Source organism: Alternaria burnsii, assembly GCF_013036055.1.
Source record: "Alternaria burnsii strain CBS107.38 chromosome Unknown 730, whole genome shotgun sequence".
NCBI lineage: Eukaryota > Fungi > Ascomycota > Dothideomycetes > Pleosporales > Pleosporaceae > Alternaria > Alternaria burnsii.
The window spans coordinates 1,868,967-1,883,824 of record NW_024066110.1 but is presented as its reverse complement, the minus strand read 5'-3'; the positions used below and the strand labels follow the sequence as shown (position 1 = coordinate 1,883,824).

At 51.2% G+C, this 14,858-nt stretch overlaps 6 protein-coding genes across 6 annotated transcripts; 3 read left to right on the top strand and 3 right to left on the bottom strand.

The window, feature by feature from the left end:
* Positions 1-680: 680 nt before the first annotated feature.
* On the bottom strand, positions 681-2,041 carry GT037_004058 (uncharacterized protein; the record flags this gene model as incomplete). The annotated part of the gene is made up of 2 exons (XM_038929105.1): positions 681-1,608; positions 1,761-2,041. The coding sequence occupies 2 exons, from the start codon at positions 2,039-2,041 to the stop codon at positions 681-683; spliced, it is 1,209 nt and encodes a 402-aa protein (XP_038788812.1).
* Positions 2,042-3,640: 1,599 nt separating this feature from the next.
* GT037_004057 (metallo-dependent hydrolase) lies at positions 3,641-5,942 on the top strand (the record flags this gene model as incomplete). The annotated part of the gene is made up of 4 exons (XM_038929104.1): positions 3,641-4,593; positions 4,641-5,026; positions 5,077-5,479; positions 5,528-5,942. 4 exons carry the CDS (start codon positions 3,641-3,643, stop codon positions 5,940-5,942), a joined length of 2,157 nt encoding a protein of 718 aa, XP_038788811.1.
* A 605-nt stretch (positions 5,943-6,547) lies between these two features.
* GT037_004056 (n-terminal nucleophile aminohydrolase) lies at positions 6,548-7,794 on the bottom strand (the record flags this gene model as incomplete). Its single annotated transcript, XM_038929103.1, has 4 exons — positions 6,548-6,741; positions 6,791-7,583; positions 7,637-7,732; positions 7,780-7,794. The coding sequence occupies 4 exons, from the start codon at positions 7,792-7,794 to the stop codon at positions 6,548-6,550; spliced, it is 1,098 nt and encodes a 365-aa protein (XP_038788810.1).
* A 238-nt stretch (positions 7,795-8,032) lies between these two features.
* Positions 8,033-8,203, top strand: GT037_004055 (uncharacterized protein; the record flags this gene model as incomplete). The annotated part of the gene is made up of 1 exon (XM_038929102.1): positions 8,033-8,203. The coding sequence occupies one exon, from the start codon at positions 8,033-8,035 to the stop codon at positions 8,201-8,203; it is 171 nt and encodes a 56-aa protein (XP_038788809.1).
* Positions 8,204-8,827: 624 nt separating this feature from the next.
* Positions 8,828-10,626, bottom strand: GT037_004054 (arm repeat-containing protein; the record flags this gene model as incomplete). Its single annotated transcript, XM_038929101.1, has 3 exons — positions 8,828-9,751; positions 9,803-10,312; positions 10,396-10,626. 3 exons carry the CDS (start codon positions 10,624-10,626, stop codon positions 8,828-8,830), a joined length of 1,665 nt encoding a protein of 554 aa, XP_038788808.1.
* Positions 10,627-10,995: 369 nt separating this feature from the next.
* On the top strand, positions 10,996-14,631 carry GT037_004053 (telomere-binding alpha subunit central domain-containing protein; the record flags this gene model as incomplete). Its single annotated transcript, XM_038929100.1, has 5 exons — positions 10,996-12,169; positions 12,216-12,594; positions 12,646-12,826; positions 13,638-14,376; positions 14,465-14,631. The coding sequence occupies 5 exons, from the start codon at positions 10,996-10,998 to the stop codon at positions 14,629-14,631; spliced, it is 2,640 nt and encodes an 879-aa protein (XP_038788807.1).
* Positions 14,632-14,858: the final 227 nt, after the last annotated feature.

Here is a 14,858-nt window from a genome sequence, read left to right as displayed (position 1 = left end):
TTGGTGAAATGTAGTGACTAATACATGGGTCGAGCCCTGGTCGTGTACGAATGAGACCTGTCTTATAAATACTATGTAACAAATCTGACTTGGTGTGACCGTGGTGCTCGTTGCGTTTGATTGAGTTACTGGGGCTGTTGCGTAAAGTTGACGAGGCTGAAGCGGAGTCTGGAGCTGAAGCTGGCGAGGCTGGCTGCGAGGAATTCGATGGCGCGGGTTGCATGACTTAGGAAACTTCAGCATACGGAGGCATCAATTCCTCCCTGGATTGAGTTATAATCTGGAAAGTTCCAAAGGTGAATATACGCACTCGAAGGCTGACAGAGACCGGTGAGAGACAGGTGGAGTTTGTAATGCACAGCCGCATAGGTGCCAACACACCCTAGGCTGCATGATGCTCAGCCTCTTTTGATTGATACTATAGATACAAGAACGCTCAGAGCGCTAAAGATGCAACAAGTATTGATGATTTCTTAGTAAAGGAAATATGCTGAAAATTTACAGTACATCGCGTTGAAGTAGATGGTATGCGCAATTCGTCAATATATGCTCGAGGCGATTGATTCGTGATGAATGTGTCGCTTCGAGTCGTGATTCGTAATTCGTATGATGATCCGCAAGGTCGTGTCCTGTCGCTATGCAAAACCCCAAAGGAATGTCCATGAAGTCATATGAAAACGTCAAACCGATTCTACCCTCTCTGTTATCAGTTTTTTCTCTTTTTTCGCCTGCTCGGCCAAGAGCATTCCCAGAGACTTTTGTGCGTCCCAATCTGGTATCTCCCACATTCTGTTACCTCTCGACAGTTTCTTGTCCTCAACCAACCTGACATCTTCACTACATGCTCTTGCCTCCCTCAGCCAGTCTTGCCAAGCTTCGGTATCTGGGCATGCGTCACTCATTCGCACCCACCCAATTTCTTTGGTGACGCAGACTGCCCTCCAAAGAGCTTGTGTGAACGTTTCATTCTCGGAAGGAAATCCTTTTTTGTCCATGTTGGAGTCGGAGAGGCATTCGTTTACGACCCTGTAGCAAGACGTATCCCAATGCATTTTGCTAGGCAAGGCAGCGACTATCCAATATGAGGCCCCCAGTAGCATGTAGGAACCTGCCCATGCGATCTGAACCTGAATTTGAGCGTTGGCAAGGCATATGACCCCGCCCATGAGCATCATCGTGCCCACCAGACTAAGGATTCGGTATGCCGGGCCATGCGTAAGGAGGTAGTCGATGCTCTCTGGTGCGAAGTACAGTTCACGGGCAACGTCTTCCTCGCAGCGGACGATGAGGAAACTACCCTTGGGATACCGTATAACAACGTCGCCACGAGGAACTATTCCCGACTTGTGCTTGCGTTTAGGAAGTTGCAACACCCATTTGTTGCCAAGACCGATGAGGCTGGAGAGGAGCGACAGGAGTACCGTGGCTACAACGGACATACCATCATCTTGCCATATCGATAATGCGAGAAGAAGGGCGGAGAGGGCGAAACCGATAAGGATAACGACGGTGAGGGGACCGAAGGTCTTGGCTTTGAGTGGTTGTAGATCGTCTTTGCGTTCTATCTTTACAACGCGGACCGAGAAAGGAGCGAGATTGTTGGCATCACTAGTAGATTCCCTGTCAGCATTATGCGGTACTGCTACAGTTGTGGTACGGGACGTGTGACTTTTAGTGTGTTTTACGGAGTCTGGTAGACATGTCGGGTTATTCTCGAAAAAGCTCGCCACTAGCAAGAATGCTTGTAGAAACTCACTTACCAGACAATATTTCCGATATGATTAATGTTGTCTCTGTGATTGCCGCTGACGATGCCAGTCACCCATCCCGAGAATGGCTCCAGTTGTGTCGGCCTCGTCGGCCTCATCAACGCTTGAGGTGCCGGGATCAACCGTGGTAGGAATATCCATTTGGAGAGAGTCGAGACCTGAGCGTTGGCGAGCACTGAACCCTCACCCAAGATGGCAAGGAAACCAACGATGTCGAGTTGTAATTCATTGAGCGATATCTTCCCGGTCTCATCTGATGGAAGCCAATACATATCGATAAGCGCTTAAATTATCTTCAAAGCTCAACGCGAATTGAAGGCTGAACGCTGCGGAAACGATGCATAGGTCCGACTCGACGCGCTACAATGCAGTAGGAATGTGCCGTAAGCGTACTCAGTATATACGACAGATGCGGAACTGAGGCGAGGAAGGCATGAATGATGGTGACGAAGCTCAACGTGGAGCAGTAAACGTCGCGCGCGTCGAGTTGGGGGCCAAAAGCGCCTGGCATCGCCCACCGGATCTGCGTGCGGCACGTCTGTTACCAGTCCGGTCAAAGGCCCAGACACTTTATCGAGGACACGGGAGTTTGTGCACTCCCACAGCCCCCATGGATTGGGGCTTGTGCAGCTATTGGGTGCCTCAAGCTGGAAAATGAGGGGCAAACATGGCTGACAGGACCAGTGGCTAGGCTCCAGGGTGTCTGGCGCATGGCAGAATGCATGAGGCTTTAGCATAGCCTCAACCCGTGTGAGCAATAGGTAGTTCCGCCCAGCTTGATTTTCAACTCCTTTCTAATGACAGATCCACTTGTCGCAACGACGTCGCGATAGTTTGAATCGCTGCGCCCCGCTTGCGTGTTGAGCTTGAACTCAACTGTGATCGCCATACTCGCCTACTGTTCGCAACACCAGAACAGGCGCACGCACCAGGCTGACAACCCCGTGACACGATCCGATAGCGACAGCTGTACCGACCGACGAGGTTTGCATTGAAAAGGCATCAAAAGCGGTATCGCATGCACTCGAGTTGTTAAGAGAAGGAAGAATCATACGCAAGGAAGCGTGCGCTGATGTATGTGGCTGCTCCTTCCTTTCTCTTGCGCGTTCTCAGACACGCGATCGTTGTAGGCATCGTCCTTTCTTCCCCAGCACGAGCAAGAGCGCAAAATCCATCATTTATCCACTATAGCAGAGACCTATGTCCTTCTCTTTGCTTCAAACTTTCATGCTAGCTCACCGCAACTCCATATCTTCCCCGTCGTGCCTATGTCTCTAGGCATCAGTTGTTTCCCAGCCTCGCGCATTTCCTTAGCCGCGGGGCATGAGGCGCAGCGAACAGATTACATCAGAAACTATCAATGGGCAATGAAACTAATACAGGCGGTTTTGCAAATTAGGCCGACAAGCGGGACAGTAGTACTTGAATTTGGTACACCATATCCATCGCCTGGTTAGAGTACCACCTGGTCACGAGGTGTGCCTTGAAGCAACCTCGTTTTGCGGGATCTAGCAACCATCTTGAAGATCCAGAATCGCACACAGCCCAAACCGGTCAATCAAGAACAGTGACCGAAAAGTTGTGCATCTATCATATTACTGTACCTGCAGCCTCATTTCGAGTGGTATGAGCAGCCGGTGATAGACGTTCTCACACAATCGTCATCGGCATGCCCACTGACGCCGAATCCAAAACTTCGAGTGAGCCCCACAGAACCCGTCCTGGGTTATTGGCCAAGTGTGGTATTGTCATCCCCACATTGTGAGTCTCCGGGTGAACACTCATGTCTGCTTTGTGAGTTGGTGTTGACTGTCAGATGTAGCTTTGTACGTGACCGGCACGGATCTCCAGGGGACCCGAACAGGCCAGTTATGACTACAGCTGACTCGCCGAAGAAGAGAAAAAGGGCCCTCAGCCCGCTACCTACGAGGAAGATACCACTACATTCAGGAGAATCGCAAGCTATGGAAGCGACATCAGAGAAAATCATGACCATGGAAGAAGAAACGGAGAAGGCATTGGCCGAGTTCAGAGCGGCTTTAGACGATGAACAAGCGATCAAGCAATACGACGACGAAAGAAATAAGCTCGTGAAAAAAGAAGAAGACAATGCTTGGGATCAAGCAGCAAGATCAGACAAACCCGGTTCTGAGGATGATAAGGTAGAGAAATTGGCTGCAGATATCATCCGGGGGATTCGGGAGTATGAGCGGAACGTTACTTTCGGCAATGTAGCTTCAGAAGCGCTACCAGAGCCCGAAGACCGCGACATGGGTGGCCAATATCTCACTAATAAGGACCGTATAGACCGCGAGAGCAAGCTTTTCGAGATTGCTAGAATCGTTCCCAAAGGTGCTCTTTTGCATCTCCACTTCAATGCCGCACTACACCCCGAGTTGCTTCTCGTAAAGGCCCGGAGAATGAAGAACATGTACATTCGCAGTATACGTCCAATTGCGGACAAGAATGATCTGGCGTTGACGGAAGTGGTCTTCAATATCCTAGATCCGAAGACCGTCGATCCTGAAATTGACATCTTCTCTGATACATATCCTGCGGCCGAAGATGCGGTAAGATTCAAGGATGCAGATGTCAAGGATAGAATCTGGATGCTCTGGTCAAAATTCCAAGAGGAGTTTGAGAAAAGGTTCCCCGGACTATATCAACAACAAGAGCCTGAGACTTTCAGAGAAGGGCGACCACGCCGAACGCGGAATTGTGGGGATCCAAAGCAGATCAAATTACATCCTGCTGAGAACTGGTTGAGGTCAAAGATGGTGCTTAGCGAAGATGAAGCTTATGGTCCTCAACAAACTGTCAATGGGTAAGTCCCTGCCCATTTGAAAGCAGGATGCACTAATCATATCATAGTGTTTGGGCCCGTTTCAACCAAGCTACCAGAGCCTTCAAGGGTCTGCTTAACTACGAGAGCGTCTACAAGGAATATATAGGCGAAGCTATCGATCGCATGATTGTTGAGAAGATCATGTATGCCGAGCTTCGCCCGATGCTGCTAGACAAATCCATACCTAGCAGCGATGGTCGCCGTGCAATTGACAATTTTGCCCAGATGCAACTCATAATCGATGGCGTTCGAGAGAAAAAGGCGCAGCTCGAGAAAAAGGGAGAGATTAACAAATTTCCGTTTGGACTTAAGATCGTGTACTGCACGCCACGATCAATACCTCCGGCACTTATGAGAAAGGAAATGGAACACTGCATCGAGCTCAAGATGAAGTTCCCAGAGCTCATATGCGGTAAGCAAGGTACCTAATCAGACCATGGAACAATATCTGACTTGATCTAGGCTTTGATCTTGTGGGTGCTGAAGATCGCCCAAACCACATCGGCTTCTACAAGAAAGAGCTCAAAGCTTTCCAAAAGGCTTGTAAGGAGGTGAAAGTGGAAATTCCCTTCATGTTCCATGCAGGTGAAACTTTGCTCGATACCGGCGGCTCTGCTAAACCAGAAAATTCCAATCTTTACGATGCGGTGGCTCTGGGAGCAAGGCGCATCGGCCACGGGTTTGCACTCTTGAAACATCCGCATCTTGTGGAAGAGTTCAAGAAATCCAACATTTGCGTCGAGCTTTGTCCTATCTCGAATGAACTGCTACATCTTTGCAGAAATGTGAAGGAACACCCATATCCAGAACTACTGGCGGCAGGTATACCATGCACAGTCAACTCAGATAATCCCTCGCTATTTAAGTATGGAACAATTTCAAACCCCCTGTCAATAGCTAACATAAAACGTAGCAATTCCATGTCCCACGAGTTCTATCAGATCATGGTGGGCGCGCCTACCATGTCTCTCTACAGCTGGAAACAGCTTGCACGCTGGAGTATAGAATACAGCTGTCTTGATACTAAGCAACAGAAGGACGGACGCCAATTCCTCGACGAAAGTTGGAGTGAGTTCTGTCAAACGATTGTGAAAGATTACGGTGGCCTCATGAGCGAAGACAACCCAAGGGAGATAAATCCCTATAGGGCAGAGGTAGCATATGGACCCCGCAAGAGGATACATCCAGCTATCCTGAAAGCAGAGAGTGATAAGGATGGTGGACCGGAACGAGTGAAAGTAGAGAGGGAGAAAGCAGAGGCGTGGAAAAGATCTTTGCCTAGCGACAGTGTCGTGCTAGTGCATAGCGTCGGCAGTAACCAAACATAGCTCAAAACGAGAAATGGATTGAAGTACGCTCTGTAGTTGGCAAGCTAGCTGGCTATGTGTACTGTCAAAGCTCAAGCGCGATGCATGATACCATGATCTGTCTGGACTAGATTATGGCCTTCAAGTAGATCTCATGGCTATAACATGAATACACACAATGGTCTTTAATGTATGGAAGTGAAGCTAGGCATCTTACGAAGACCTTTCGCCTCGCTGTGTTACACCACAACCACTCTTCTCCTTGATTAGTTATCACATTTCACAATCTCGCCATCAATCAGTACCGTAGCATCTACGCACGAAGACATAGTTCCAGATTTCCTCTCTGGCGGTCTGCAAGGATGCTATGCGGCCTTTACAGGCCAATACCGAAAGGGGAACCTAGGATGGCACACCAAACAGGAGCATCAACACTGGCAGGAAAACTATCTTGAAAATCATCACGAAGCTACGATCTACTACTTTGATTGGGATACACATGTGCAAGCGATGAGAGAGGCATCTTATGCATTAAAGTTGCGAAACTAGGTCACTGCCGATGTTCGGATGAAACCCTAGTATCGAAAACAAACAGCCATTCAACATTACATAACCATAGCCACAACCTAGGCCACCTCTCCCACCCCACCCAGCACTCTCTTATCACTCCCTGTGACTGTCTGCCCTTTCGCCTGCGCAAAGTTCGCACTGCGCTCATGCGCCGGATTCGGGCTATAGAACTCATCGACGATAGGATGAATCATAACAGTTTGCTTGGATATAGTGAGCGTACTGTTTGTTGGAACCGTGACCCAGTTATCTGTCATTGTTAGTTCAGTCGAGAGGAAAAGGTACAGAAAGTGACATACCACGTTCAAACGTCAACGGTTCGCTAGCCACCAGCACAATATCACTTCCCTTATCCCTGCGTTCCATAACATAGTCCCTCTCCCTCTCCTCATCATCCACAGAACTCGCACCCGCATCCGACCCCACCGACTGGCCATTGAGTTCCCTCCAACTCGTTCCACTGCTAAAGAACAAGCTCGCCGCCTCGTCCGTCTTACTACTCACATACCGCGAGCACACAACACTGACACCATCCGTAACAGCAAAGTTGAGCAGACTCCTACTATCTTCCTCCCCAACTCCACCCCCTTGTTCCCCAACAACATCCCTGATGAACCCGTTGAGCCGTTCGATCGTCTTCAATATCGCTTTCCTCAATACCGTATGTCCGAAGCCCACACCAGCTTCCACCTCCTTATCCGGGCTTATCCCCGCTTTATCTAGACAATCTAAGAATGTAGCAAACGCCCACTCACTGTCTGTTGAACCACCCACAACATTGAACCACTTCTCGTCCAGGCTCATAGCAAGCCGGCGTTTGATCTGTTTCCAGCAGCCGATGCCGCCATTGTGCATGAACATGAGGGACTTGTAGGAGAACGGATGGCAGTTGCTGTCGCTGAGGTTGCCTTCAGTTGTGGCGCGCACGTGGGCGAAGATGAGCGAGGATGTGGTTTTGGAGGCGATGCGCGAGAGGTTTATGCAGTTCCATGCTGGAATTGTGGAGGTGAAGACGCAGGGCGTGAGGCCCAGGGAGGGCGACGTGTAGTAGCCGATGCCAAAGCCGTCACCGTTGTGCGGGCGGCGCCTGTCCTGGTGATAAGTGCGTTAGTAAGGGAGATGTGGGTTCGTGGGAAGAGACGTACTAGGCGGAGGCGCGAGTCGAAGGACTGTGTGAGAATGGAATGGGAGGGGTTTAGAATGAGCTCTGAAAGGAGTATCTCATCCTTGCCTTTGTAGACCTTTGGTTGTTAGCTGTAGCGCGGCGTGGGTAAGACGTCGTACTTACCATGAATCTACACATGCTGGATAGCTGTTGTTGTATATTCGACGTTCAGTGCAATGGTATCATGCAGAAGTAGAGATTGTGATATGACTGTCAGGAGTTGTGAAGATGCTGGTGAGTTGGCTGCGAGGTCGGCGCGGCGGTGTATTCGCGATGATTGCGCCATCGGTCCAGGGCATTGCTTGAGACATCATTGGGTTGTGCAAGTTGTGCAGAAACACGGTCGACACGCGCAGACAGATAGAAAGACGCCATTATGAATGGCACGCGACATGCTATCGCGAACCGAGCGCAGAAACAATTAACCCCACGCGTGGTTCGCGGAGGTATGCCGGCGGGGGTGTTCAGGGTTCCGCGGATGACGCACTCACTTTCCCAGCTAGCTCCGTTTAGTTCACGATTTCCTGGGTTCGCGCTCGTCTCGTGATGACCCAATTACAATCACCTAGGATTTGACCTTGCTTTGATTAGTTACGACAAGACGTTGATTTGCTGGCGGTGTCTGAAGTAAGAACTGTTCTACATTCAAGCACGGTAGTGGTGATGCTCATTCTCAATCACATGAATCTTCATCATCGCGACAAATTGTGTTGTAGACCGATTACTCGGCGTTATATTCCGCTATCTGTCTGGCGCGGCTGAACTGCGAGCGCATGTCACTCTTCCACCCAATGTGTAGAGCTCCATCCAGAGCAGACCGCCCAGTCCAAACCATTGCGATCTTCAGACAGCTAGGCAAACACGCAACGCCGGGGATATGATGCGGTTAATGAACATGGGAGGGGTACAAGACGGTGTATCTTTAAGGCTTCATTTAAATCATGGCGAAGTGATAGCTGGAAAGGATGGGGGTATTGCCAAGGAAACACAAAGGTCCTCGCAATCATAGCGCTTCCGTGGATCATGTATCATATCGTGTATGATCTCCGACTTCATCCAGGATACCGCAAACACTACTAGTCAGGCTCTCGTGGCTGGCTAGCGTGGTAGAAGGGCTGCACTGCAAGCAATGCAACATTCAACTTTGGACTCGTCACGAGTTTTGACCCGTTTACATGTCCATGGAGTCACCTCCGTTGGCAAAGTTGAAGTTTTGTTGTTGCTGCTGGCCAGCGGCGCCGAAACCGAAGTGACCCTCCTGGTTGACCTGGGGTCCGGCCTCGCCCATGTTCTCGGCCTCACCCTCCTCGTCGGAGAAGTACTTCTCAATGATGTTGTAGGCCTTCATGTAGATCTCCTCGTTGGCATTGTTCTGGCACTCGTGGATCTTCTCCATGCCGCCGACCTCCTCGATGAAGAGAGCGTAGCGGTTGATGGGCTCGCCACCAGCACCGCCCTCGCTGGCCTCCTTGTCCATCTCGCCGACCTTGAGGATGTTCTCAAGACCGTCAAGGGCAACCTGGATGATCTTGTTGTCAGGGCAGGCCAGAAGGTCGCAGAGAGGCTTGATGCAGCCGCTCTGGACGAGGTAGCGGATCTGGGCAGGCTTCTGCAGACCACCGCTCGTGGCGTTGGAGATGGCCCAGCACGCCTCCTTGCGTGTCTTGAAGTCGCCGTTCTGGAGGAGGTGGATCAGAGGAGGGATGATGTTAGCATCGATGACAGCTTGAATCTGGGTGGAGTTGCCGGCGGTGATGTTGGAGATGGTCCAGCACGCCTCCTTGCGGATTCCGTCCTTGGTGGAGCTCAACAACGACAGCAGTGCAGGGAGCGAGCCGCAGTTGATGATGACCTGGGTCTGGACGTCGTCACCAGTCACGATGTTACCGACAGAGCGCAGGGCGGGGGTCTGGACGGAGGTGGACGCGTGCATGAGCAGCTCTACGAGACGGCGGGGGATGCCAGCCTCAATGACGGCCTGGATCTTGTCGTTGGAGCCATCGGAAAGGTAGGAGATGGCCCAGCAGGCGTCGATGAGGACTTCGTCGTCGAGCGAGTATACGAGCTTGGCGAGCACGGGGAGGGCAGGCTGGATCTGCTGGATAATTAGTATTTCGACTTAAGTGGGGCTGTAGAGAGAACTCACAGTCTGCCAGTCGGGCTGGGGGGTCTTGCCGCGGCAGAAGTTGCTCAGGGTCCATGTAGCGTTGCGGAGCATGCTGAGCTTGCGGCTGTCGCCCAGGAGCGCAAGCAGGGGGCGGAGAGCACCGGCCTGCAGCACAAAGTCGCGGCATGCGGGGCTGTCACCGGCGATGTTACCCAGGGCCCAGACGGCCTGCTCCCGGACATCTGGCTCGTGGCTGCTGAGCAACTCGACGAAGATGGGCACGGCGCCCGCCTCAATGACGACCTGTGTCTGTTGCGCCGAACCCGACGCGATGTTGGTGAGGGCCCAGGCGGCCTCGAACTGCACCAGCGTGTGCGGGGAGCGCAGGAACTCGACGAAGCGGCTCACGACACCAGTCTCGATAACGCGCTCGATGGGGGGGTTGCGCTCCTTGGAGAGCAGCTTCCTGAACTTGGTTGTCGCCTGGATCTGCTCATCGATCTGTTCTGAAAAGACGCCCTTTACCATCTGCGGGAGCTCCTCGTTGAGCTGTGCGGGTGTGTCAGCCTCGTGTGCTCTGTTGCTCTCTATACGCCTGCGTTCAGAAATAGTGGGGTACAGTAGAGACGTACCTGGCTCTCGATGTTGCCGCCCTCATCGTCGCTGTCGGGGGCAGCACCGAGCGAGGCACCGGGCTGGTCACGGCCAGCAATACCACGGCGCTTTGCGAGGTTCTCCTCACGCTTCGCCCGGCGGATCTCGACCTGTTGCTCTTCACGGCGGCGGCGGAGTTCATCTGGCTTGAAGGCGCTCTTTGCCTTGAACGTCGTGCGACGGTGCTCGGGGATGTACTTGTCGGCCATTTCTGCGACTCTCTGGATTTGCAGTGTGCTGAGTCGGGCAAGATTGGGTGCGGCGTGTTTGTTTGTAAAAGGGAGTAAACTTTCCAACCAGAGGGGTGATTTTGAAAGCGGAAGCGGCGAAGCGGGTATCGGCGCTAGTAGCTTGGCTCGAGCGCTCTACCTAAGCAACCACCATCACGACGCGTCGCGCTGGAGCAGACATGTGCCCCCTCGCCCTGCATATGTTTGTCACATCTGCCCGCCTGTCTCAGAGGCCAAACGCTACAGACAAAGCCCTAGCTCAAGCCACTTGCCTCCCCCTGCGATTGCTCCCACTTCTTTGACGGCCTTGCAGACTGCGCTAACCGCTTTCGGCCATCTCCAGCTGTGATGCCGCTGGAGCTGCCCAAAGGCTTCACGGCCATCAAAGACGCCACCTACCCTACTGACAGTGTCAACCTGATCGGCGTTCTCGTCAACTACGATCCGCCAAAGTCAACAAGAGGCACTTCCTGGGCCCTCGACTTCACCATCCAAGATGACTTTGCGTCCGGTGATGTTGGTGATCAGTCAAGCATCCGTTGCCGCTTGTTCAGACGCGCTGAGAACAAATTCCCTCCCATCTCTGGGGTCGGCGATGTTGTCATGCTCCGCGGGTTTAAGATTCAGGAATTCAATCTTCGTATGGAGGCCGTCGGTCGGGACATGTACGACACCAACATGCTCGTTTTTCCTAGCAGCAGGATTCCGGTCCCAGGCCTGAGCCACCCTTTCCAGGCCGGCAGTCAGAAGCTGCCTCACGCCTTGACTGGAGGCTCGCCGCCTACGATCCCGGAGCAGATGGCTGTCATCCATATGAAGAATGCATCCACTGGCGCAGCGCAACAAGTGCAGCAGCATGCTGCGGTTAATACGTCCAAGGCCCGGACAAGAAGATCAGTCAGTTTGATCAAGGACTTACAATTTAATAATTACTATGATGTCCGTGCCCAGGTTGTCAATATTTACTACTATCAGATGGGAGGCCAAGTTGACCTGAAAGTAACCGACTACACTCCGAATGAGCAAATGTACAACTATGCAGATCCAGAACAGGAGCAGAGCCACTTCGTATCAGATAGGGACTGGAAAGGGCCATATGGTTTTCTGACTTTGAATGTCACCCTCTACGGAGCGAACGCGACCTGGGCATCGGAAAATCTTGTAAATGGCGGCTATGTCTTTATGAGCAATATGCGAGTCAAGACGTCCAGTAGGGGTTTCCTCGAGGGCGCGATACATGAAGACCGCCGGAACCCATCAAAGGTCGACATACGTCACATGACGAACATGACCGACATAGAGGAGATTGACAGACGCCGAGAAGAGTACGAGCAAAAACGTGGGAACAAGACGGCGTTCCAGGCTATGCAGAACGAACCCAAGAATACCCTGGGCAAATCTTCGAAAGAAAAGAGACAGGCGAAAAGAGAAAGGCAACGAGTACTGAAACAGGCCGAGCAAGACGAACTGGTGAAGAAACAACAAGAGTTGGAGAGGACTCGTGGCGGGGTCAATCCCAATGGTAAGAAACCTTCTTGTCCGTCATCCTATATACTAAGCTCCTTCAGTCATCGCTGCTTATCCTGACATAAAACCCTCCACCATCTCCGAGATCATACACAACCATCACCTTGAGGTTCAGACCCCAGAGAAGCACCATAGTTATAAGCTCCCTTTCATCAACTGCAAACATCGATCTCGCGTCCGTGTAGTAGATGTTTATCCTCCCGAGCTCAAGCTGTTCGCACACCCCAAGAGCGATAGAAAGTGGAGAGGGCAATCTAAAAAACAAAGAGCCGCTGACGGTCCAACGAAAGAAATCTGGGAATGGGGGTTTGTTCTCTTGCTCGAAGATGCAAGCATACCCCGCGATACAGTGTCCGAGAAGTTGCGCGTGGTCGTAAATAACGACGCGGCGATGTTCCTCTTGGGGATGAGTGCTAAAGAGTAAGATGACACGCTTCATGATGGCTTGAACATCTGCTAATACGCTTATAGTATCATAAACAAGCCCGCCGCTCTTAACCAACTCGAGGAGAAGCTCTTCATCTTATGGGGTAACCTCATGGAGCTCAAATCAGAGCTGAGAGATCGAGCAACTGACCTTCCCCTACCGCCGGGAGACAATCGCCTAACGAACAAGCCTTTCGATGCTTGCATCGAGGAGTATGGCGCTGAGGTGCCTATATCAGCCGAGAATCCGTACGGCTATCAACGCATGTTCAAGCTCTCCCAAACGAAGATTCAGGACTGAGTTTCCTCTTTGGCACACGTCGGTGTGCAAGTTCGCTCTGCGAATTCCTTTTCCATATGATACCCTTTCCTTCTTCTTTCCTTCTTTCTGGAGCCTTTTCTGAGAACACATTGAGGCATACGAAAGGTTGAGATTTACGTTGAGACGAAGGATCTTGCACGAAGCTCGAAAGTAGGTAGGCATTACATTTCGACCATCTCTTGCATCGTGAAATTGGCGTCAAACTCCAAGGTAAATGGATCGAATGAATTCAAGACATATCGTGCTTATTTGCGGTTTTCAATCTTTTTCATTCGTTGCGAGGATCATTGCTCACTGCAGGTAGAACTGGGGTATGCATCGTATTGTACGTAACCGGGCCTCGGACCAATCAGCCATGTCATACGCCGCATGTGAACTTTCGACTGCTACTTCCTTTGGAGAACTCCAACTGTTTGCGAGTGTTGACTATGAGGGGTCTAGCACGACATTCGTCAGATTGCGTGATCCGACGTGCTTGTAGCGAAAGGTCACCCATCAGTCACCGCAACTTCAAGCTTGCGACATCGCGTGCTCACCACGCCTGAATTCAATACCTAAAAGCTTTTTCATAATCACACACTGCCGTCAATTAGACCTATTGTAAGTGATAGTTAGCATTGAGTGTTGGCAAACTATCATTCCAAGAGCGGAGAAGAATACTTTATCAAGCTTGCCCAGTGCGACAAATCGGTACCGAACAACTACATTAAAATAGACCCTTCCAGTCATTTCTGAGAAACTCACCCGAGCTATGGCTGTCGGAGGCACAACCACGATGATACAAGCTCATGGTCATCGCATCACCGTCAAAACTCCCCTGTCACCGCCCGAGGCCTCCACCACCAACGACTATGGACTACCACCTACAGCACCACAACCGGACGTGTCGTTACACATTCACAGCGTTCAACTCCTCAATCCGGAAAGCATAACGTCCGAATTCGACAAACTGCGTTTCGAAGCCGCCGCACATGACCAACTCGTCTTCCACAACCCACAGCTCTACCAAACTGCAGATGATACTTCCAAACGTTCGACCCCAAATCAAGACCCCGAAACAATCTCCACACTCCTGATTTCCTCCCCATACAATATCCCCAACCACTATCTCGATCTCTCCTCCCCTCACCTAACCATACCCTCCCGTCTTCTCGCACTAGCCCTGACAGCGCTCAAACCGGCTACCTCAACCTACGCAACTGCGCCGTACCCCCTCGCCCTCAATTTCTCTTTCGTACTAGCCCTGCTGCATACCCTCATTGTGCAGGAAAGGTACGAATGGGAAGAAACGTCATTCTACGTCGTCGTGTTCCGTTCGCAGCTTAAAGAGGGCATTGATCAAGACTGGCTGTACCGACTTGATGAGGAGAGTCATCGCGAGGCGTGTGAGAGTGGGGGGTTATTGAAGTATTGGTTTGGGAAGGGGGATGAGGAGAGGAGGAATCTGGCTACTTGTACGTTGTGTCTGCTTTCTCTCTTTCTTTTCAGTCATGCATCCTTGTGAGATGCTATCTAATGAGCTGAGACTGATGATCTGAACAGGCTTCTGGCATAGTAGGGAAGATGCGTACAAAGGCGGTCTCGGTCCCTGGCATAAGAAGGCAAGAGCCGCAGGACGGGAGTTGTATGAGAGTATCGTGTTTAGTACCTACCGGCTTGTCATCAAGGATGGGGCAGAGGAATATGAGTTTGAAGACTATAAAGGCTGAGAAAACGATTTTGGATGTGGGAAAGGTGCGTAATGCCAGTCATGGTTTTCGACGATACTCAGAGAGCGAAGAGGCGCAAGAGAACATGGGGCAACGATTGGAGGGTATGGGTACGAGGATAGAGAAAGCACATGCTAGAGTGAACATAACAACTGTAACATAGGTTTAAGAATCGTGAAGAATGTACAGCACTCGATTGCCAGAATGATCTATACCATGCCCTACTG